Here is a 23506-nt window from a genome sequence, read left to right on the forward strand (position 1 = left end):
GCAGGTCTTCAGAACCAGTTTTGATGGAGGATATGAAGAGTCACGTGAGTGGAGCTAAGGCCAATAGAGAAGCGGTTGGGCTGGCGCTTCCGGGTTGTGCCGCGAGGCAAGTGGACAAATAGGGATTTTTAAAAACGAGTTATGTCACATGTAACCAGCGGTTCGGCCAATGGCAATGCTCGAGGACCGGGAAATGGGACAGGCAGTCTCTCAGGTTCTCCAGCGCACCAAGTGAGGCTGGAGGAAGAAGGCGGAGCTAGGCTGGAACACCAATGGAAGCGAGAGTAAGCGGACTCGCGCCTGGGTGCGGGAGGCGGGGCTAGTTCAGCCGGGCCAATGAGAGCACGAAGCGCTGGGCGGTAGTTGGGCGCGCGAGGCCGGTGCATGGCGGACGCGGTTCTGTTCGAGTTTCTGCACACGGAGATGGTGGCGGAGCTGTGGGCGCAAGACCCCGACCCCGACCCCGGCCCCGGGGTGAGTGCCGGGCCCGGGGGTGGTGGGGACAGGGGGTGGGGTGTGGAGGCAAGGGCTGCGGCGGGAAGGCGGGATCGAGGCCCCGAGGAGGCGGGGGGCACGGCACGAACCACGGCCCCGCCCCTATCTCGCAGGGCGATCTGGGGCGCTGGCTTCCTTCTCTGCAGAAAAGGGGTCCCAGCCAGTTCGGTCTCGCGTTATTTCTAGAATTGAGACAGTTCGGGGTAAAGTTCTTAGCTCAAAGCCCGGCACAGAGTGAGCGGGTAGTAATTATAATAATTACCATTATTGGATGTGTACTGAGGACTTCTGGGTTGAATCCCAGAAGTGGCCTGCGCCACTCACTAGGTGTTAGAGACATTGACTCATCGCATTGTGCCTCAGTTTCCTCCTTTATAAAATGGGTATCATGGGCCGGCCGGTGCTCAGGTGGTTGGAGCGCCGCCCTCCTAATGCGAAGGTCGCTGGTTTGATTCCCACATGGGCCAGTGAGCTCCGCCCTCTACAGGTAAGATTGTGAACAACAGCTCTCCCTGGAGCTGGGCTACGGGGAGCAGCTGGCGGTTGGCGTGAGCTGCCCTGGACTACCATGTGCTACTGCCATGAGCAACCGGTGGCCAGCGTGAGTGGCTGGCAGCCATTGTGAGCAGGCGGCAGCTGGCAAGAGCTGGGGTGAGCAGCCGGACCCACGACTGGTGACCAACTGCCTCGGCCGCCGGGGAGCGCAAGGCTCATAATACCAGCATGGGCCAGGGAGCTGTGTCCTACACAAGTAGACTGAGCAACAAATGCTTGAACCAGAGTGGGGTGGGGAGGCGGAAGAACGGGCGGGGGGGGGGGGGGGGGGGGGCGGGGCGAAGGGCATCATAATAGCACCTAAATCTCCAAGTGGGACATTTATCCATTCAACAAACTTATTGAGCACCTGTTATATTCCAGGCACTGTTTCCCTGTCCTCAAGAAGCTTACATTTCAGTTGGGGTGTCAAACAATAAATACTGACACCGGCTAGTGAAAAGTTCTGTAAAAAAAACTTCAGTAAAGTCGGAAAGAAGAGGGATCAAGGGGTGGATGGTGGAGGAGAGTATTTCTGAGGAAGAGAAGGGAGGAAGCAAGCCCCAGGGATAAGTTGAGGGAAGAGCATTCCAGGAAAAGGGAACAACAGGTGCAAAGCTCTGAGGTAGGAGCATGCTTAGCATTTTGGAAGTTAGTCCTTATGAAGAATAAATGAGCTCAGACTTTTTAGTGTGAGGTCTAGCACATAATCAGCCCTCAAAACATGGGAGCTCTTCTGTTACAAAGAAGAAAGGGTTAAGGAGAGAATAGATGCTTAATAAATGGGGGCTGTGGTCACTTTTCTCATTATTAGTTTTACCGTGATCATCATCAGCTACATACAAAACATTTTTATTGGCTTAGGTTTTCTTCCCAATTTAGGAGCCCTAATGAGGGTGTGGTGTGTTATGATCTCAATGTGGTTTCTTCTGAGTTCATTCATTCAACAAGGTTGCAATGTCTCAGCAGCCCATCCATCCTAGCTTTCACGCTGGAAACTCAGTAGTCCCCGACATGTACCTTTTCCGTCACCTCCAGCCCTCAACCAGCCCTGCACATTCTGCTGTCTCAGTGTTTCCCATTTGTCCCTTCCCCTGCCGCCTCTGCACCAGCCTCCTCCCTCATCCAGCTCATTTCACCTGTCACATCTTCACTGCATTCACACTTATTCATCCTTCCAATCGTAGCTCAAATACCCCTTCAGGGAAGCCTTCCATGAGTCCCCAGAAGTCGGGGATCTGACTTGCAGTAGAAGTTACATTCTTGCAGCCCCCCCCCGCCCCCCCCCGGTTTTTCCTTGGTAGCCCTCATCACACTCAGTAAGTACATATATCTGAATGATGTATCTGTATGATCCTTTGAATCGCATCCATCTCCACCAGACTGCACTGTGTGGGCTGGGACCAGGTCTGTGTGGGTCACCGAACAGTAGGTCCTTTGCACATAGTAGTAGGTCCTCAGCATGGATTTGTTGAAGAAGTAGGTGCAACCCCTGTGCTATGGAGGGTGGGGTGGGGACTGGGACCCACTTAGTAGTGACTGATAATAGCACCTACCACGTGTGTTTCCCATGGGCTTAACTCTCTTGATTTCTTGTGATCCTCCTACCAATGCCCAGAGGTAGGCATGATGCGCCTCTTTGTAGATCAAGAAACAGGCTTTGATGGATGGTGTGCTTGCTCTCAAGTGGCAGAGTCAGGAATGCAACTAGGCCTCCCACTTCCAAAGCCTGTGCTATAAACCCTGGCCTATATTTCCCTGACATGCTCCTGGAGGATTTTAATGGGTTTCTGTGGTCAAGTGAGTTTGGGGAACACTGGGTCCCTCAGGTTTGCTCACCACAGCACTTTCAGAACACACAAGTGCCAGTGGCCCTCGACCCAGCTGCCCCTGGAATTCCAGTGCTCAGGTTCCACACCAGAGATTGCCACAGAGCAGGGCTGGGATGTGACCTGGGCGGCAGGCCTTGAAAAACTTCTGGGTGGTTCCAGGCGCAGCCAGGGGTGAGAATTCTGGCAGTGTCCCCACATTCCTTCAACCTGGGAGCCCGTTTTTCAGGGGCATGTCGTGGGAAACTGCTCTGTTTTCCCGCAGTGCTCTTTTGCTCCTCGCTGCTCCTCTCTCTGTTCCTTATCTGTCATCCAACAAGTGTCCTGTCTGAACCAAATGCAGGCCTCCTATTTCTTGGGTACTTACGGTGTCCCTCCTGTTTCTTGGGTACTTACGGTGTCCCTCCTGTTTCTTGGGTACTTACGGTGTCCCCAGCACAATATTTTATCGCATTTAGTCCTCAGAACAGTCCTCTGGGTAGGTGTTGTCCCATTTTACAGAGGAAGGACTGAGGTGCTGGAGAGGGAGGGCCTTTCCCAAGGCCACACAGCCATGATCAGAGGCAAAATCAGGACTCAGGCATCGGGCTCCAAAACTTGTCGGCATCAGGTCTGCCTCTTCACCCGCTGCAGAGCTCCTTGAGGGCAGGAACGGTGGCTCGTTTTCCTCTATCCCCACAGCACAGGCACCGGGAACCTGTCTTCTTTGGAGCTTCTGTGATCTCCACATCCAGCCTGGTTATTTGTGGCTATTGAATGGATTCTTCTGAATGGTTACATAGAATGGAAGACTGGCCAGAGGAGCCAGGACGTCAAAGGGTCTTTGTTCTCCAAGCAGGAAAAAATCAGGGAAGAGGAGGCTGTGGTTTCTCCACCTCAGTAGCTTTGAAAAAAAGGGGAGCTGTTGGCCAAGGAGTGAATTCCTGTGTATGTAGATAATGAGCTGTCATCCACTACTGTGAGCGCTGGCAGGTGGCCCAGGAAGAGCACTGCTGGCCAGAACTCTGTCCACGAAGGCCCAGTGAGTGCCCATGCCGGCCCCTTCTCTCAGGAGGGCCTGGGGTGCATGTACAGTAGTACCTCGGTTTTCGAACGTCTCCGTTGACGAACATTTCAGTTTATGAACACCGTAAATTTTATGGATCTGTGGTATCATTAGATAGCAAAATTCATGCTAAATTTGCAGTTTTAGGGGTTGCAGTTTTGCAGTTTAAAGGTCTGGAACGGATTAATCCATTTTGCATTACTTTATGGGGAAACTGCACCTCGGTTTTCGAACGTTTCAGAACTCGAACGGTCTTCTAGAAAAAATTATGTTTGAAAACCGAGGTACCACTGTAACAGCTATCAGGTCCTGGCCAGAACCTCGGAAACCAACCAGTTCCCCATTCCTGGCAGAGCCCTGGAGGGGGCGCAGCACATATGAGATGGGGAGCCAGCTGTGGGTCTCTGGGCCCACAGGGGACCTGAGACTGTGTCCTGAGGGCACGGGAGCCCTAAAAGACTTACACTGCTGTGTGCCGGACTCAGACTGACTTTTTAGAAAGATCCCCGGCCACATGAATGAGGCTGGATGGAGCGTGGGTGGGAAGGGCTGCTGCTGCAGGAGCCTGGACCAGAGGCCTGGGCGGGCCAAACTTAGGGGTGGAAGAGGTAGGACTGGGCGACCACTGGGAGTAGCGGGGATGCGACGGGACTGGAGAGGACAGCCCCAGGACAACAGGGTGGGAGTTGTGCTGGCTTTTCCCCCTCACCCCTCCTCACTCACCTGTCCACTCTTCATACTGATTCTGGGTCTTCTGGGGCCAGTGACCTTGAGGACGCTGAGAACTCATTTCCCTCCCCCTGTGCTTTTCTTAAGGCAGGAACCAGGGCTGCTCCCTCCCTGGTCCCCTGCCTGGGTCTGCTCAGAGTGGCTCCCACAGGTGAGAACTGAACCTCACAAATAACCATGGGCAGGGCTAGTGAAGAGAGGAAGCAGCCAGGCACATAGCTGTCACTTGACTCCTGCCTTCTTCAGTCTCAAATGTTCTCCTGGCTGTTCTCCTTTTCAAGTGCTCAGGATGGGGCCAGAGAGGGCGTTTGGTTTCTGTCTTCCATTTGTCCTGCTCAGAGCTCCGTGGCCCTTCTCATTGTCAACACTCGACTCTAACTTCAGCTCAGCACATTTTTCTCTTATTATCGCTTTGATTATTTCTTCTCCCGCATTGGTCCACACGTCTCTTGGGCACTCAGAGGAATATTAGACTTTCTGAATCTCTTCCACATGTCTTAGCACTTTTCTCTCATTTTTTTCTACCTCAGGATTTTTTCTGGACAATCTGGGAAGCTTTATCTACCTTACGCATTTGTCTATTTTTCAGCTGTCTTTTAACAGATGTTTATTTTGGCTACGATCTTTCTCATTTCCAAGAACTTCCCTTTGTCTGGTTGTCCTTTCCTCCTAGTACCCGCGCTGTGTGGGGGCTCCAGTGGTGCCACACTGATAAGCCTCCTCGAAGGGGTTCCCCTCTGTTCCTAATTATCCCATTTCCTCTCAGGGGGCTGTTGTGTAAACTCAGCACTGGCTCCAGGCAGGCTCCAGAAGATTCCGATGAATGGGAGAGTCTGCCCCGCCTTCCCTGGGAATAGTGATAAACCCCTAATCTCCGAAGAGCTTTTGCAGAGTCCCCGGAGACAGGTTGTGACAGAGGCAGGTGCACCGGCTTCTCTCCCTTCCTCCTCCACCCTCTCTTCCCCTGTCACCTGCTCATCCTTCCTTGGCCCTTCCCTTCCTACTTCCTCTTTTTCCCTCCCTTTTCTCATTATTCCCCAGATCACACCACACCCAGTCTTTTCAGCAGACACTTTGGCCCTTGATGATTGAGCTGTCACACCACTGTGAGGTAGGGACTGCCATTGGCCCCATTTCACACATGGGCAGACAGGCACGGCTGTGAGATGGCTTGCCCACAGTCACCCATCCAGTAAGTGGCGGTGCCAGGATTCAAACCCAGGCAGTCTGAAGCTCGCTGAAGGGAAACTTAAAGTTGTGGAAACCTTTCTGCCGCCCCCCCCTGCCCCCCCGACAGAGCTCCCCAGCCTAGCTGAGGACTCTGCTGCCTCTCAGGCTGTGGCCTGGGCCTGGGGGGGCCTTCCCACCTACTCCATCCCCTGCTTACCTCTTCCTTCAGACTCAGCTTCCTCAGAGGAGCACTCCCAGCCTAGCTGAGGGCATGCTTTTCTCCCGCTGGAGGGCGTTCTCATGATTGTAAAGAAATCACTCTTCAGCATCTGTTGCTTGAGTACCTCCCAGGCGCAAAGGCCTGTGTCCCCACTCAGTGACAGCACAGAGTGGGCAGGGCCTGCATTGCACACCTACCCTGGGAGGGGGGTAAGGAAGGCTTGTAGGAGTCGGGCAGAGGGAACAGTGAGTGGAAAGGCCTGAAGCCTGAGCCTTTCCTCTGTGATGGCCTGAGCCTGGGGAGACGTCATTCCCAAACGAAGCTGGTGGCCAGAGAGGAGGTGGGGGAAGGTTGGAGGGGCTCAGGCCTGGGGACTAGCCACCTGAGAGGAGCCAGCCAGGAGAGCCAGCTGCCTCCCTCCCAGGGTTCTCTGCTCTCCCACCTCGGCTCTGCCACACTGTCTGCAAGCTTGGTGCCTCACACCGCAGGCCCACCTGGTATTTCTGATGCCCCAACCTGGGCCTCCCTCAGCTCTCTCCAGGTCACTCAAAGGAAAATTGCAAGTCTGCGTTCCTTTAGCCATGCTGCCCCCCTCCCACCGTGGGGCCCTGGCCTGCCCTCCAGAATGCCTCTTGGCTGCCACTTCCTTCCCTGAGCACCCAAGGGAACTTCTCCCTCTAGAGCCCCTGTGCGTTCTTCCCAGGGTTCCTGGCTGATTGATATTTAAGGTATAATGATCGTAGTTGACTTTTATAGCCCCCAGCTGACAGCGCTGGGTCCACGCCTTGCTGCCGCATAAGCCCTGGACAAGTCACGTTGAGCTTCCAGGGTGATCAGAGTGCTATCTATCTCCTAGGGAGTTGTAAGGCTGTACCCTGAAAGTGCTTACAATGAGCAGGGGTGAAGCTCAGTGGGGGAAACACCCCCATATTTCCTGGAGCAAGGGGGAGCTGGTCCTGAGGCTGATGGGGTCTGCGGAGGCGGGTAAGGGAGTGGAGGGGCCATGGGGCAGAGGGGCAAGGCCAGCCCCACTCCACAGGCTGGAGTCTGCCCTGGCCCTGCAGTGCTGAACTGGAGGGATGGCTAGTCCGCTTGGAGCTGCTCCACCTGGGAGCTCCCGGTTGGAGATGGCCAAGGGCCCCTGAGCCTCTCTTTCCTGGCCTTTTAGGGACAGAAGATGAGCCTGTCGGTCCTGGAGGGCATGGGCTTCCGCGTGGGCCAGGCCATGGGCGAGAGGTGAGCGCCAGCCCCCTCCTGCCCTCCCCCCCACCCCCCTTCCAGCTGGCCCCAGATGGGAGGGTGCATTACTTGGTGAAGAACCCAGCCTGGCTTCCTCCATCCTTCCCACCCTGGGCTCCCTGACCCTGGCCTGGCCCAAGTATCTGCCACTGCCTCCCAGGCTACCCCGGGAGACGCTGGCCTTCAGAGAGGAGCTAGATGTCCTCAAATTCCTGTGCAAAGACCTGTGGGTGGCCGTGTTTCAAAAGCAGATGGACAGCCTCCGCACCAATCATCAGGTGTGTGCCCGCACCCAGCACCTGGCTTCCTAGCTGCAGGCAGAGGTGAAGTATACAAGCTCTGGGAGGGGAACCGCCACTGAGGGAGGCTGTAGCCACCCAGCCATGGGGCCTGGCTGCTGGGGAGGCAGGAACATTGAGGCAGCTGCAGTGGGATGTGGCGGCTGTTTCGAGAGTTTCCAAGAGCCTCCCAGGATGGGCCCCAGAGCAGACAGGCCTTACGGCTGGCAGCCTCTTGCCTCGGCATGACACTGCCTATCTCAGCCATGTCAGAGTTCCCATTAGGTGTCTACGCTGTGCCTGGCCCCGCTGCCACTTCTCGGCCAGGCCTGCAGCTTCTCACCACAACCGGGGAAGCGGGGACCCTTCCTTTTACCCGGGAAGCCATGCAGCCAGAGGGGTAGGACCGGCACCCCCTGGGCAACACCAGGTCCCGGAAGCCCGCGGGCGCTTCTGCAGCTCTGAAGCCTGGGGCCATGACCACAGTGTTTTGGAGAGAAGTGTCCTTCTGGACGTCCTCGCTGCCCTCCCCCCACTACACATGCGCAGGCACTGCTCCAGCCCCCACAGCCTCCCTCTGTCCCTAGGGGACCTACGTCCTACAGGACAACAGCTTCCCCTTCCTCATCCGGATGTCCTCGGGCCTGCAGTATCTGGAGGAAGCACCCAAGGTATGGGGGTGCTGAGAGATATCCACATTTCACTTCCCCTACTTACCCAGCTCCTACCCCAACGTAAGCCTCACCCCAGGCCAAGGGGTTGACCCGACTGAAGTCCAAAGCCCAGCGCGGCCCTGTTCCGGTCCTGGGTGTTGGTCTCTCCTTTTCCCATAGTGACCTGTGCCCCCACCCCCACCCCCATCCCCAGTTCCTGGCCTTCACCTGCGGCCTCCTGCGTGGCGCTCTCAGCACCCTGGGCATCAAGAGCCTGGTCACTGCCTCCGTGGCAGCCTTGCCAGCCTGTGAGTTTTTTTAGGGGGGAGACTCCTGCCATTCCTGAGTGTTGTGGGGGCTCTAGAGCTCCCCTTTCCCTTCTCCCGAGGGCCGGGCCACTGAGCCCCATTTTATAGGTGGGGAATTTGAGGCCCTGAGAACTTAAGGTACGTGCCAGACCCCACAGTAGGTGTGGCGCATCCATGCCCCTGGCCCCTGAGGTCCCCCAGCCTGCTTCCCCAGTGTGTGCCAGCCCAGAGAGAACCCTCAGTGACCTGGTGTGGTCGCGACAGTCTTCCTAGAACAGGAACCCAGGTGGACATAATAGAAGTCATCCAAATGGGGGCTCCAAAGGCAGCCAGACCCCATGTAACTTGCAGCCTGAATGAGGGGGTGTTCTGACCCCCAGTGCCCTCCATCAGACAGGCTGAAGCCCATTCCTGTCTGGGGACAGCCTGCAGCCAACCCTCCATTCTGCTTCCCTCCAGTTGTTTTTCTGTCTTCTGGGCTGCCAGGCCCACCCATGGGGGGCCCTGGGGCCCAAGTAGTTAGGACCTGAGCAATACATGCCATAGAGGCCCGTGCATGTGGGCCTCTCCCCGGAAACCTACATGCTTGATCTTTGTGCCCCTGGCCACACAGCCCTGGGATGCAGGCCAGTGGGCGGGAGCACACCCGCTTGGACCAGTGAGGCCGCCCAGGCTGCTGGCGCAGGGCCTGAGCGGTTGGGTGCTTTCTACCTCTTCTCAGATCCCAGCCTCCAGCTAAAACCAGCCCTTCTCTTCCAGGTAAGTTCCAGGTGGTGATCCAGAGATCCTAAGGAACCCCACGGCCCCAGCCCCAGCTGAGCCTCAGCCGCCTTGGCCCAGGGACCCCAGGGCGCTGCCTTTGGGGGTGGCCCGTGGGCTGGTGCTGGGGACCCCAGACTCCGGGGGTGATGAGCGAGGCAAGGGGTCAGGCTGCTTCAGGCATCACGGTGCTCAACAGTGGGTGTAACAGGGAGGTGGGGGTGTCCTGAGGGCGGGGTGGTCCCAGCCACCAGGGGACAGGTCACAAACTGCTGGCAGATGCTCAATAAAGGTTCTATGTGGAGCCAGGTGCAAAGTGGAAGGTAGAGGTCACTGTCTTGAGTGCTGGGGGTGAGGGGCCAGGGGGCGTCTGTGAAGCGACTGTGTTACAGGGCATGTGGTGAGGGGGCAGAACACCCTGTGTGGCCCCTTACCCCTCATTTGCTCCCCTTCTGGACCCCCTCCACCCTCAGTCTGAGCTGTGGAGCGTGGCGCCTCCCTGCACAAATGCCCTGGCCTGGCCACCCCACCAGCGTCAACAAGTCTGGGGCTGCCCTCCACCCAGTGGGACCTCTCCCTGGGGGGCAAGGCCAGGTGCCTGAAGTGCAGGCAGGGTAGATGGCCAAGACGGGATGGATGGAAGTGGGCCAGACACCCTCATTTCCCCACCCACTCCCCCACACACAGGCGTACACACTACACATGCTTCGCCCATGGGAGTCACACCCAGGACAGTGAGCCCCCATCCTCCCCCCCACCCCGTCTCCTCCCGCTTACATTCATAGCACCTGGCATCACACACCTGGACTGCCCGGGCTCTGCCACCTGCTGCCTGATGTGGGTAAGTACCTCTGCCTCAGAGCTGCCAACCGAGGCTGGGGTGAGACCCAAATGGGATGAGGAAGGGTCTCCTTGCTTAAAACACTCCGAGAGCAGGGGCTCATCTGCCTTTGTAGAGTCTGGGCCCTGCCTTGCCCTGCCCTCCCCTGCCCACACACCCAGGGCCAAATTCCCTGGGCTGCTGCTTCTGTACCTTTTGTACATGCCATTCCTGGCCGGGGCTGCCCTGCCCCAGCCACCCCCAAACTCCTGCTCCCTCTTGGGTGTCCAGTAACCACCCAGGCTCTCTGAGCAGTCACTCGTCCTCCCTGGTGGTCCCTTCCATGGCCTCATCCCGCCCAAGCTGTTTACTTGTTCACCTCTGGGTCCGTCCGCAGATCTGACCCTGCCCAGCACAGAGCCAGGCAGATGCTGGCCAAGTGAATTGCAGTTACTCAGCTAAACCCTGTGTGAGGGTGGGGGTGGAGCAATGGGCCCAGCCCTGCCCTCAAGAGGCTCAGGGGCCCATCCTGGAGGCCCCTTCCCCACAGACACCCCTATTCAGATATACCAGCCCTGCCTCCCTCAGGGCTGGGGGGAGGGGGCATACTGGGGTAGCGTCATGACAGTCCCAAATTGGTGGAGAACAGGGAGGAAGCCCTCCCAGGAGAAACAGCTTGAAGGCCGGGGGGAGGAGAGACAGACCAGCTCAGGCAGAGACAGTATTTGGTCACCAGGCAGACCCCCTAGATGGCTGCATGTGAGTTTCCTCTGTCCTGAACCCCTTGTCTTGGGCACTGTCCCTGTGAGATGACCCATCTCCCTGGGCAGCCACTCTTTGGCAGCCTAGGACCTCTGCAGGGCAGGGCCCCCATGGTATTGGGCCCCCCTTGCTCAGCCCCAGCCCTGCCCTTACCTCCTGACAAATGTCTGCAAGGAGCCCGCCACCTCCCAGCAGGCAGGAGGCAGAGCCTGAGCACAGACCACTGCCTGCTTTCAAGGTCCCACCCTGTCTCCATGACCCAGCAAGGAACTTCAGCATTCTGGGCCTCAGTTTCCCCAGTTTCCTGTGAAGTGGGCAGCACATGCACCCCACCAGGGTGTGGTGCGGAAGAGGGGTTACTGTGTGGACAGCGTGTGCTCCATGTGGAGCCCCTGATAAGCCCGCATAGCATACATAGCGTGTTATATTTGAAACATTCAGAGCTGCCTGGTAAGTGGGTCATTCAGCCCCCGGCAAATGTTAGCTGCTGTCATCACTAGTATGTACCAAGCTCTGTGCTCAGCGGGCTCCTGACAACCACGAGAGGTAGGCACCAACAATGGCCCATTCAGCAATGAGGAAGCCGAGGCTCAGAGAGGTGAAGTCACTTGTTCAAGGTCACAAAGGCCCCAAAGCTGGCATCTGAACCAGTATTGCGTCTTCTCTTGTCCTGGACTCAATCACTGCCCCAGGTCCCCTCCCACCCACAGCAGAAGTGCCCGGGGGCTGGCCCCTATAGACTTTCTGGCAGGTCCCAACCAGGCAGCAGTGTGGCCAGGCATCTCCATCCCTTACCTTGCGTACTGGGCTCCTGCATGGTACCCAAGGTAAGGGATCCCCCAGTCCTCTAGAGTAGAGAGCACCAGAACAGGTGCTGGTATGACGGGGGAAGGGGCGGGGACTGGGCAGGCAAACCGGTTGGGTAGCTGGGCTCTCAGCTCCGGGCCTCACCAGTTGAGCCTGTGCTGCTGGTGGTGGGGCTGGCACAGCAGCTCGGCGGGGCAGGGAGCTGGGGCCGTGAGGCCATCATCAGGTATGGAGGACCCCAGGCGGGGGGGATGGCAGGCAGGGGCCCCCAACCTTCATTGAGGCCCAACTCTCACCACCCTAATTTCCTCTGCCCTTGGCTTCACCTGTCCTACCCCCCAAACAGCATCCTTCCCTCGCTTCTGCTTTCAGTGCTTCACATTTTACACGCAGGGCACCCCGTCTATCCTGAGTGTGCTGAGCCTCTCCCCAAATTGGACCACCCTGCTTTCATTCATACCCCCAGATTCTGCTCCCCCCAGCCCCTCATTCAGCCCCCAAATGTACCCAGCCCTGAGATTCAGTTATTTGGTGCTCCTTGCCCCCCAGCTCTCAGTGCACTGGATGCATGGCCTTCAAATGGCACCAGCTCCCCACCTCCCACAGCACACAGCCCCAATGTCTAGTTTCTCCTGAATTTTACTCAGCCCCCCACCGGCTCCCACGCTTCCCCAGCCCACATCTGCTCACCACCCATGTCCTGGCCTCTTGAAAACTCCAAGCAGCTCCCAAACAGCCAATCACCCAATCTTTGGAAATCTCACCCACCCCAAATTACCACGCACCCCCTCCCCTCTCCATTCTCCCGAATCTGGCCACCTGTCACTCAATCCTGATCTCTCACTTTTACTCTGAAGAGCACCTCTGCCCTACCTGGGTGACTCAGGACCCCAACATCGGAGATGGGGTCTCTCACCTGTGCGAGGTCACGGGGCTGTCCCTGCGGTGGGCTCTTGCTGCTGGTGCCGCAGGGGCTTGGGCACTGAGACCACCATCTCCCTCCCCAAGGAGGCCCCCAGCCGCCATGCACCAGCACTGTACTGTCCACTTCGCCAAGGGCACCCTGCCTCCCCGGACCCTCACTGAGAGCTACTTCTTGGACCCTGAATTGGGGCACCAAAAAGGTAGGCGTTCAGTCTGGGGGAGATCTAGCAAGGAGAGAGGGCTGTAGTGGGAGACTGCTGACTGGATGGGGGAGCAGAACCTCAGACCCAGGGCAGAAGCCACCAGCACTCCCCACAGAGGCTTCGGCATACGGGCCCAGGGGGGCCCAAAGGTGGGAGCCTAGGCTGGGCATGTCAGCAGGGAGGGCCCACCTCACCTGCCCTTCCCCCAGTATGAGAAGAAGTCTACCTCCCCAAATCTCCAGGCCATGGGGGCTGCCCCCCAACCTCTGGGGAGCAGTGTGGTGGGAGGAGGGATAGAAAAGTGAAACCCCCAAGTGAACATGTATGCATGAGGCAGGTACAGCTCCCTGGGGTGACCTACAGCTTCCAGGACAGCCCCCTTCCCACTAGCCTGGCCGGAGCCCAGATGCCCCCATCTTCCCATTCCCTGCCCTATCCCATCATTCTAGCTGCCTCTGGACTAACCAGGCCAGCTCCCCGTGGATTCCTCTGTCACCCCCACAGGGGTCCCCCAGGGACTAAGACATTAGGAGTAGCCGGGACTCGGTGTTGTCCCCTCTCCAGCCCCTTATCCAGGTAAAGCCCTACAGCTCTTTTCCCCTGACCCATGGTGGGGCACAGAGCCCTCCTTGCTTTTTCTCTGACTCCTGGGCCTCAGCCGAGGATCAGCCACAGCCTCTATCTGAAGACCCAACCAGGATCCTGCCAGTGCCCCCCAGGGGTGCAGGACCCAGGCCCAGTCACCTCCTACTTCCTTCCTTCCAGGATGCTGTCACCAGTGGTGCCATGACCCAGCAGCCCTTCAAGCCCATGGGCCCTGTCAGCCACCCCCCCACGGGCGGTGGCTGCTGGCCTACCACAGCTACCGGGAGGGTGTCAGGGGCTGTTGCTGGGGCCATAGGCCCCCTACCTTGCAGCAGCAGCAGCAGCAGCAGCAGCCCTGGCCCCCACCTCCTAGCCCCCTGCGTCAGCGGCTCTGTCCTGTTCCCAGTGGCCAGAAGGGGCCACCTACAAACACCACTGCCCCCATGAGACCGGCCAGCGCCCCCCAGCCACCGCTGGCACCCACCACGGCACCTGCCATGGCCAGCAGCGGCCCAGCGCCGCTCTCCACAGCCAGCACCCTCCTGGAGCCCAGCAGGCCCGCTGACACCCGGGCCCTGCCTGTCCCAGCAGCCTGCGGCCCCTTCACCTCCTACAGCTCCGGTGCTCACCCAGCCCTCCTGGGGGCTCTGTCTCTGCTGCCACGCTTCCCACCCGGGCCTGGGGCCTGCCCTCATCCCTTGCTCTGGTCCCTGTCTGGGAAGGCGCTCGTCCCTGACCCTGGGCCTCGGGGCAGCCACTTCTGCTTCGTCTGTTGGGATCCAAGGCTTCTAGACCCGGCCTGTCCATAGTGCCTCTATTATGGGCTGGCCAGGGGCCTGGGCCCCAGCTCTCTCCCTATGCTGACACCCTGACTCTGCTTTCTATCTCAGTAGCGCTGTCCCCTGGCCCAGCAGGCCATGGGGGACATGGGGCAGGGGTGATGAGCACAGCTTGCTGGCCAGCTCTGGTGTGGGGGAGATGGTCAAGCGAGCAGCTGCAGCAAGAGGTAGGGAGTGGCCCAGGTGATGGAGAGAGCAATGCAATGATGGGAGGGATCCACCCATTCTTTCTGTGACTAGATATGAAACGCCTGTTGCGGATGCCAGGCTCTGTTGGGAGGGGGGTGGAGGGGCAAAAGGAGCAGGGCAGACAGACAGCTGCCCTCCCAGAGCTCACGTTCTATAGGCGGTGGGGGGTGGCGGGTACAGGACACAAGAGAAATAGGAATGTTTAAAAGTGCATCACCCCGTGAGAACCACTTGGGGGAAAATACAGCAGAGGAGATAGGGAGCGTCAGGGTTTGCAAGCTAAAGAGCATCATCAGCCGAGGCCTCATTAAGGCAACATTTGAGCAACGACAGGGCCATTCTCTCAAGTAAGTGGTAGCAGGATCAGCGAATGCAGACTCGGAGGTGGCCTGTTCAAGAGACAGTAAGGAGGTCAGTGTGGCTGGAGTGCAGGGAGTGAGGGGGAGAGGACAGAAGGAGCCAGAGAGGGCAGAGGGGACGGGAGCTGCCTCAGGCTCTGACAGAATGGACTGTGGGAGGTGGGGGTGGACGCCCAAGTCAGGCCAGAGGTGCTGCTGGCCCAACTGCGGAGGTAGAGACTCGTGGGTGGTTTCCAAGTCTGGCTGGAAACAGCTGAGCAGGGACTGGGGCTTCAGGTCAGGCCCAGCATTGTCACTGGAGCCTCTGGTCCACGATGCCCATTTCACACACGGTCAAGGAGAGGCTCAACCAGGTGAGGTCACCCACCCATCAGGCAGAGTGGAAGCAGATCCGCACTGGCCACCGCCTCTCAGCTGACCTTGTCCCAGGCTCCCCTGGCCTCCCAGCTATGCCTCCAGGCCCAGCTGGCCCTCAGTGAGCCACGGTTCCTGTAGCCCACAACCCCTCAGAAAGTGGGTGTGTTATCCCCACCAGGCACTGTGAGGCTGGCCCAGTGCCCCCCTAAAACTGAGCCCTACCTTTCTGGTATCCCAACTCTGGGTCCAAGAAGTAGTGCTCAGTGGGGGCCCAAGGGAGGAGGCAGGACATCCCTTGCAGAGAGGACACCACGGTGCTTGTGCCTGGTACCAGGATTTAAACCGGAATCTGTGCCCTGAGCAGCCATTCCTGTCCCCAGCCAGACCCTTTGGCACCTATCCATGCCCCCAGCATCTCTGCCACCCCATTCATAGGGGATTGAGCCTGCCAGGGTCATGCAGAGAAAGGTGCCGGGGCCAGGACTGGAAGACGGGTCTGCCTGGGCTCAGGGCAGCATTCGTGACTGTGGCCATGGGGTCATGGAGAGGAAGAGAGGTCAAGGGTGGGCAGGAAACAGAGGAGCCTGTGGTCACTGGGGCCTCTTCACGCTGGAGCCAGGCTAGCAGAGCTAACATCTTAAGCGTCCTAGGGTCTGGAGTCTGAAGATTTTTCCCAGGGGAATCATGGCCTGGTGACCCAAGGCCAGTGCAGTCAAATTCCACAGGCCTCTTGGCTGGGGATGGGGATAGTCTAGCCTCCCAGCCTTTGCCTAGTGTCTGGGGTCAGCTTCTGGGGGGCCCGGAAGGGTACATTTTGCGCTGGAGGAGGGGACTGCCACAGAAACCCCTATCCATCTGACGTTTGACCTGAGTCACCTTGGGGAGGATGGCTGTGCAGGGAGGGGCTGAGGCAGGCACTCTGGAGGGCAGATGGGAGGAGGGTGGTGCCTGGCCAGCCTCATTGACTCAGTTTCCCCACCTCTACCCCTTCTCCAACCCTGGCCCCCAGATATCCTGACAGAGGATGATGTCTACTGCAGCTGCCTGGCCAAGACCCTTTGCCATGTGCCCGTCCCTGTGACCGTGGGTTTCTATGCCCCCTTCGGCTGCCGCCTCCACATGATGCTGGACAAGATCACTGGTGAGGGTCTGTGTGTACTGGGGGTCGGGGCACAAGACACAGCGCGTCTGGCTCCTGCCCAGCCCCAGCCTTCCCCAGCGCAGAGGCCCATAACTCAGCTTTCACCAGCTCCCACCCGTGCCCACAGCCTCTGTCCCGGGATTCCCGCTCCAGTTTCCTCTCTGGCCTCCTGGCCTCCAGTCTCGCCCCCTTCCCCTGCCAAATCCACTTCAAGGAATCTTTCTATAATAAGATTTCTAAGATCAAGCTCTGTAGTTCCCCTGCTCAAAAGCCTTCTATGGCTTCCCAGCACCCTAAGGGGAAAGCCCAGGTTCCTCACTGAAGCTGCAGGCTCCAGCCAAGTCTCTACTGGCCTCTGTGTTCCCCAGACCCATCTCTTCTCCTCAGCCCTAGCTCAGGCCTGGTGCCCACAAGACTCATAATAGGTAGGTGTGAACTGAAGACATGAGCTGAAATCTGGCCAGGACCTGCAGCAGGCTGGCCCTGGTGCAAACCAATAGAGCTCAGACCCCAGCCCCAATTGTGGCCAGAGGGGCTGGAGGCGATCACTCACTTCCGTGTGCCCAGCCCTGGTGAGCACCTACTAAACAAGCCCAAGTCCTTCCCTGTTTTGTCATAGAGCAACACACAAGAGTCTGGGAAGGAGAAAAGATAAGGAAAAAGGAAGTGGCATCTAAGGCACTTACTCTGTGCTAGGTGACTGACACATTCCCACTCATTCGTTCACTGACCTTATGGCAGACAGATCTTGCCCCAGCTTCTCATGATCCAGCCTTCAGACATCCCCCGAGCACCTCCTTGGTGCCCAGCAGACATGCAGTGACCAAGACAACCAGGGCCCTGCCCTTCAAGGGCTCACAGTCCAGAAAGGGAGACACACCTGTCCCCAAACAGTGTCAACTCAAAGTGGGTGAGACGACTGCAACAGGGAAGCCAGGGGGTGCCTAATCCAGCCCGGGGATCAGAGAGGGCTTCCTGGAGGAGGTAGCTGAGCTGAAAGCTGTAGGAGGAGCAGCAGTAAGTCAGGAAAATCAGACCAAGGCTGTACCCTCGCTACCCAACATTTTCCTCAAAACCTCGCATCCTTAGAGCCTTCCCTGCCCCTTCCTATCTTTTCTCCTCTGGGGGCTCTACTTACACTGCGACCCTCGGCCTTGCCTTCAGACTGTTTACGGTCCAAGCCCGGCTCCAAGCCTCTCCTGCACCTTTAGCACCTGTCCCAGCTGTTTCCGCGGTGCCCTGGCTCGTATATCGAGGCCCCTGCCCGAGCCCCGCATCCAGACGAGGCCCGCCCAGGCCCGAGCCCCGCCCAGACCACCCAGCCGCTCACGCTGACCCACTCGTTCTCCGCGCCCACAGAGCTGATGGAGCAGGAGGCGACGCAGCGCGAGGCCGAGCTGCTGCAGCAAGTGCAGTGGCGGCCTCGGTCGGTGCGTGGCTGGGGCTTCCCGCAGTTGCTGTGGTACCTGGTGTTCCTGCAGCCGGTCATCACTGAGGTGCACCTGCGGCGCAAGAACGTGAAGTTCCTCTTCATCCGCTTCAGCGCCTGGCAGTATGCGGGCGCCGACAAGTTGTGGGCCGGCCTGGTGACCACACTGTGTGAGGGCATCCGCCACCACTACGGAGCGCTGCCCTTCAGTCTGTACTCGGTGCTGGGCAACAAGCCAGCCACGACAAAGGCCTTCCGCCAGCGCGAGTGGCACTGCCGGCGCCGCGTGTGCCTGGCGCTGGTGGTGCTGGTGGCGGCACTGGGCCTCGGCGTGGCCCTGCTCTACCTGTCACTGGGCACCCACGTGCCGAGCCACAGCGGCGCCAGCAGCAGCCTGATGCGGCTGTTCGGCGGTGCAGCCACTACGCTGTCAGGCTCGGGGCTGCTCATGGCCGTGTACTCGGTGGGCAAGCACCTGTTCGTGAGCCAGCGCAAGAAGATCGAACGGCTGGTGTCGCACGAGAAGTTCGGCAGCCAGCTGGGTTTCATGTGCGAGGTGAAGAAGGAGGTGGAGCTGCTCACCGACTTCCTGTGCTTCCTGGAGATCTACCAGCGGTGCCGGCTGCGCATCGTGCTCGAGGTCACCGGGCTAGACACGTGCTACCCGGAGCGCGTGGTGGGTGTGCTCAACGCCATCAACACGCTGCTGTCCGACAGCCACGCGCCTTTCATCTTCATCCTGGTGGTGGACCCCAGCATCCTGGCCGCGTGCCTGGAGAGTGCCAGCTCTATGAAGGGCACGGCCGACAATGGCTACCTCTTCCTCAACCGCACCGTTACGCTGCCCTTCTCCGTGCCCATCATGGGCCGCCGCACCAAGCTACAGTTCCTGCACGATGCCGTGCAGAGCCGCGACGACTTGCTCTACCGCGAGATGACGCGCCAGCTGCAGCCGTCGCGGCCGATTGGCGACGAGGGCGCGCAGCTGCTGGCGGTGGAGATACAGGCGGGGGCCGAGCGCACGCAGAGCTGCATCGACGCCGAGGCGGCGCTCCGCATCCAGGAGGCGCTCTTCTGCCTGCACAACGAGCGCGACTGCCTCTACGAGTACGTGCCCGACAACGTGGTGTCCATGCGACGCATCGTCAACACCGTGCCCATCACCGTGCGCTTGCTGCAGCAGCAGCGGCGGGACTTCGGAGGCCCCACGCCGCGCCAGGCCGTGGCCTGGGTCGTGCTCGCCAACCAGTGGCCCTGTCGCCTCAGCTGGGTGCTGCAGTGCCTGGAGGACCGGCAGCAGTCCGGGGGCGCGCATGAGGCCCGCGAGCGCCTCTGGGACGTGTTCTGCGACAACAGCAGTGAGCTGCACACCATGACGAAGGCTCTGCAGAATGTATTCGACCTGGACGGCGACCCCGAGCTCTTCGAGCGCTTCCTGGGTGCCGACTTCCCCTTCACCGTGGCCGAGGCTCAGAGCCTCCTGCGCTGCACCATCAACCTGGACCACTCCATCCGCCGCCGCATGGGCCTCATCCGGGCGGTCAGCTCGCTCAAGCCGCCCAAGTCCCCGGCGGGCAGTGCCCCCCGTGCCGCCAACAGAGCCAACCACAGCCTTCAGGCGACCAGTGCAGCCAACGGAGCCAACCCTGCTCGGGGGGCAGCCCGGTCAGGCCACCCAGCAGGGCACAACCCTGCGCAGGCCAGTGAAACCCGCCACCCAGCAGGGCACAGCCCTGCGCAGGCCAGCGAAGCCCGCCACCCAGCAGGGCACAACCCTGCGCAGGCCAGCGAAACCCGCCACCCAGCAGGGCACAGCCCTGCGCAGGCCAGCGAAGCCCGCCACCCGTGGGATTTGACTCTCGTGGACAAGCGGAGACCCTTGGCTTGAGCGCTGTGCGGAATCCAACTTAAGGGGGCCTTGAATGCAAGACTCGGGGGACAGCAGGGGGCAACAGCTCCTCTGCCCAAATGAGGACACATGTAGGGGGCCCAACTGAGCCCAGCGTCCAGTGTTGGGAATGAGGCCTGTGGTGGCTACATTCCCGTTGAATCTGTGAGCCAGAGAGAACTGTTGGCAGCAGCTGACAATAGTGCCAATGTCTGAAAGCTGGCGCCAAAGCACCACTGAGGAACTCAGGGTTCAAGTGCCAATAAATTAAGGTATGAAAGCGCTTGACTGGTCTTCAGGCCCTGGTCTCCCTGGCTTACGTAGCAAGGACTGGCCCTGTCCTGCCAAGCCCACTTCCTCCCCAGGTAGGCAGTGGCGTCAGCCAGCAGCCTCCTGGCTGGCGTCCCTAGGGCAGGAGGGGTGTGGGGGCGGCGGGTGAGGCCCAGGCGGGGAGATGGAGGACGGATGTGCTGCGTTGACTCAGGCATGGAGGACGCCCAGGCCTCGGGGGAGCCAGGGCCTTGTCCCCACACCCTGGCCTGCTCCTCTGTGGGCAGGGCAGTAGCTGGCATTTCCAAGAGCGGTGTCCAGGGTGACCTCAGCGGGCTGCTCCACTCTCGGGATGGCCCCACCCCCAGCAGTGGGCTAATTAGGCCTTGCTGGCACCTCAGCCAGCTGGGTGGGCAGCACTGCCTCCCTGGACAAGTAACAGTCCAAGGGCCCCTTGACAAGGACAGGGAAGTTGAGGCACAGAACTGGGGCACGTGTAGGCCAGTCGGTGCCCGAGTTAAACCGAGATGAGGATTAGCCTAGGGCTGGACTGGGGCACTACCTTCTGCTCCCACCAGTGGGACAGAGACCTCGGATGTGGTGTCACTCCTCAGGGCAGCTTCCCATTCCTGTCAAACAGCCACACACTCAGGCCTGTGGTGTACCTGGCAGAGTCCAGGGGGGAAGGGAGGGCCAACACTTAATATACCCTGTGTGCCCAGAGGTCAAGGGCATGACTTCTGAGCCAGGGTCCTGAGGGCTGAGGGGACAGTTGCAGAGGGAGCCTAGAGCTCTTCAAAGGCACCCACTCTCAGGCCACATGGCCTGGTGGGAGGACTGTCCTCGTTCCTTAGCTTCATGCTGGCACTGTTTGTGCCAAAGGAGACGCAGGGCAGAGCTAGCCTGTGACTTTTACAGGAGCTGCCATGGCTAAACTGGTGGGAAAACCTGGGCCTGCAGGGAGGTTTTCCAACAGCAGGGGAGAGTGTGCCCAAGAATGAAGTCCCCTTAGACACGAGTCCTGGTGACAGTTACATCAGTGTCTTGGTAGACATACTATTTGAGCCACTACATGGCCCTTCCCTTTTGCCTCCCTTAAGCCAATATGACTTGGGCTTGTTTCTTACAATGGAAAAACCAAATCCCTCACTCCAAGCTGGAGTCTGGGTGGAAAGCAGATTGGCACCAGGAGGGCTGCAGGAGGCAGCACCACACCGTGGACTTGGCCGGAGGTTGGGGGGACTGAGGACCCCCAGCCCCAGGAAAAGGCTGCAGTCCTATTACGTGGTGCTGAGGAGTCACACTGTTGCCCACTGACCTTTGACCGTGTGCCTGCAAAGCTAGTTTTAGGAAACTGAAAAACAATAAACCAAAACATGATGTCACAGGGCTGGCTGTGGCCAAGATGGCTCACTGTCCACGAGGATTCTTGGTCCCCTCTATAGTGTGGAGCTTTTGCTGGAACTTACACTAAGGTGAGGCCATGGGGCAAGTTCTCACCAACAAAAAGGGAATGGAAGTGATGTGTGTCCCTTTCCTGCTGTGGTACTGAGAAAGGTCTGCCTGCTCCACTCTCCTCCCCCATCTACACGCTGGATGCAGGAACCCTGAGGCCCTAAGGGGTACCAGAGCTAAAAGAGGTAGGGGACTTGGGTCCTTAAATCACTGTGAAGAGCTGCCTGCCACCCTGAACACCCACGTGCGTGAAAATAAACACCTGTGGTAGGGCGTTAGGATCTTTAAGACTGGATAGTGTCTAGCCAAGTATTAAAACGGACTGTGTATGCACAATACGCTCGGGCAATGCTAGGATGGCTGAAGGCAAAGGGAACCCATACCAGGATCCAGGGCCCGTCTGAAAATCAGGAGCCCTGAAGAGGTGGTCTGTTATTCTCTCCTGGGGCTGCTGTCACAAAGTCCCACAGACCGGGTGGCTGAGAACAGAAATATATTCTCTGTCTGGAGGCCAGAAGTCCAAAATCAAGCTGTCCCTGCTCCCTCAGGAACCTGTAGGGGAATCCTTCCTGGTCTCTTCCAGCTTCTGGTGCTTTGCTGGCCATCTGGTGTCCCTGGGCTTGTGGCTGCCTCACTCTGGTCCTCTGTCTTCACATGGCCTTCCGTGACTCTTCATACCACCTTCCCACTGTGTGCATCTGTCTCTGTGTCCCCATTTCCCCTTGTTAAAAGGACACCAGTCATATTGAATTAGGGCCCATCCTATAGCCTCATTTTAACGTGATGACCTCTGTAAAGACCTGTTTCCAAAGGTCCCATACTGAGGTCCTGGGGGTGAGAACTTCACATGTCTGTGTGGGGGATGTGGTGACACAATTCAATGTCGAATGGTTGGCTGGAAAGACCACATTCCTCACTCCAAGTTATACTTAGTACAAGCAAGAGCAGGGACAAGCTTGGGACCAGGACCCCAGCCTGTCACAGGCACCACACGAGGGGCAAGCTGAGACCCCAAGACCCCAGCCCAGACTGCTGGTCACCAGCCTGGAGGTGTAGGCAGAGGGCAAGGGGATGGGTGAGCACCCACCATGCTGCTAAGGGCCGAACCCCTCATGGGAGTTGATTCCTGGCCAATGGCTAGAACTGACCACAGGCCGAGTGCGATTTTGGGGGGGCTATACTGACAGACCCCAACCTGGTCAAGGACTGGTTCCTCAGCATCTTGAAGCCAACCTCACACTCCCCAGTTTCACCAAGAAGGGGGCTGAAGGCAGGGCAGCCTGGAAGGCTCATCCCACCCCCACCACACACCCGGTCACAGGGGGCACCAGCTGGAGGATGACGCTGCCACAGCTCAGAACCAGGCCCCATGCAGGTGTCTCCCCAGCTGCCCGTGGACTGCGCTGGGGCAGGTGCTAGGGGCCGGGGGTTGATGTGCATGGCTGCCCTGAGCACCTCGCCCAAATGGGAGTCCTAACTGGCTGTGCCAGGAAGCAGTCACACACACAGCTGCCAATGACCAAAGGGCGAATCGACAGTGGCCTAAAGACACCCAGGCAGCTGGGGACAGAGCTCCCTGGGTTTGCATAGGAGCTGAGTGGTACCAGGGCTCCTGTTTGGTGACACTATGATTCTTGTAGTCTTTCCACTGCCACTACCCATCCCATGTCAGCCTCCCACGCAGGGAAGCAGGGGCAGGTGCAAAGGTCTGTCCCCTCGGGTGGTTCTCTCCTTTGCTGAAGGGTAAACCAGATTTCCCAGAAATGCCCCACAGCCCGGGCCGCATCCTCAGTGTGCCTGGCAACACGGAGCAGCAGCTGCCCACCCAGGCTCCAGCGGCACTGACGTGTGCCTGGGGCACTCCCACTAGCACGTTCAAGGCCACTGGGGTTAGGCCGGTGTCTGCTCTCCCTGAGCCACAGGTGAGCGGGCAGAGGAGCGACCTCTGGACGCGAGCACCGTATCTATCACATTGAGAAGCCAAACCTGAAGCGGGAGAGTATCTGGGGACTCTTTCCCTCTGAAGACAGGCAGTGGACTGGATGTGACAGAGCTGTGGACACATGTAAAGAAGGGGCAGTCTCCTGGTGTTCCTCTGAGGGACACGGGCATGCAGCCCAGCTGGTGCTCAAGAAGCAGAGCTGCCCTCCTCCCAGCTCCGTGCCCAGAACCCTCGCAGGGAGCACCCAGGACCAGCACCAGCAGAGAGCAGGAGAATG

General features: G+C 58.9%; 2 protein-coding genes across 7 annotated transcripts; both read left to right on the forward strand.

Annotated features, from left to right (window-relative positions):
- Positions 1-3: 3 nt before the first annotated feature.
- On the forward strand, positions 4-12735 carry TRAPPC6A (trafficking protein particle complex subunit 6A). Of its 5 annotated transcripts, none has more exons than XM_088800111.1 (8): positions 4-474; positions 7191-7258; positions 7422-7539; positions 8127-8210; positions 8407-8500; positions 9222-9259; positions 10045-10100; positions 12657-12735. In XM_088800111.1, the coding sequence occupies exons 1-7, from the start codon at positions 385-387 to the stop codon at positions 10093-10095; spliced, it is 543 nt and encodes a 180-aa protein (XP_088656237.1). In that variant the 5' UTR covers positions 4-384; the 3' UTR covers positions 10096-10100; positions 12657-12735. The 5 variants fall into 5 exon arrangements, with proteins under 5 accessions (XP_088656237.1, XP_088656238.1, XP_019610398.1 ...); XM_088800110.1 differs by lacking the exon at positions 4-474 and adding an exon at positions 562-982; XM_088800112.1 differs by lacking the exons at positions 10045-10100; positions 12657-12735 and having other exon boundaries at positions 9222-9575.
- Positions 12663-19845, forward strand: NKPD1 (NTPase KAP family P-loop domain containing 1). 2 transcript variants are annotated; one of them, XM_074314148.2, is made up of 4 exons: positions 12663-12772; positions 13541-13981; positions 16114-16245; positions 17605-19845. In XM_074314148.2, the coding sequence occupies exons 1-4, from the start codon at positions 12673-12675 to the stop codon at positions 19560-19562; spliced, it is 2631 nt and encodes an 876-aa protein (XP_074170249.2). In that variant the 5' UTR covers positions 12663-12672; the 3' UTR covers positions 19563-19845. The 2 variants fall into 2 exon arrangements, with proteins under 2 accessions (XP_074170249.2, XP_074170251.1); XM_074314150.2 differs by lacking the exon at positions 13541-13981.
- Positions 19846-23506: the final 3661 nt, after the last annotated feature.

The sequence above is a fragment of the Rhinolophus sinicus genome, chromosome 8, assembly GCF_057876585.1.
Source record: "Rhinolophus sinicus isolate RSI-liver-muscle chromosome 8, RSI-T2T, whole genome shotgun sequence".
In the NCBI taxonomy this organism is placed as follows: Eukaryota; Metazoa; Chordata; class Mammalia; order Chiroptera; family Rhinolophidae; genus Rhinolophus; species Rhinolophus sinicus.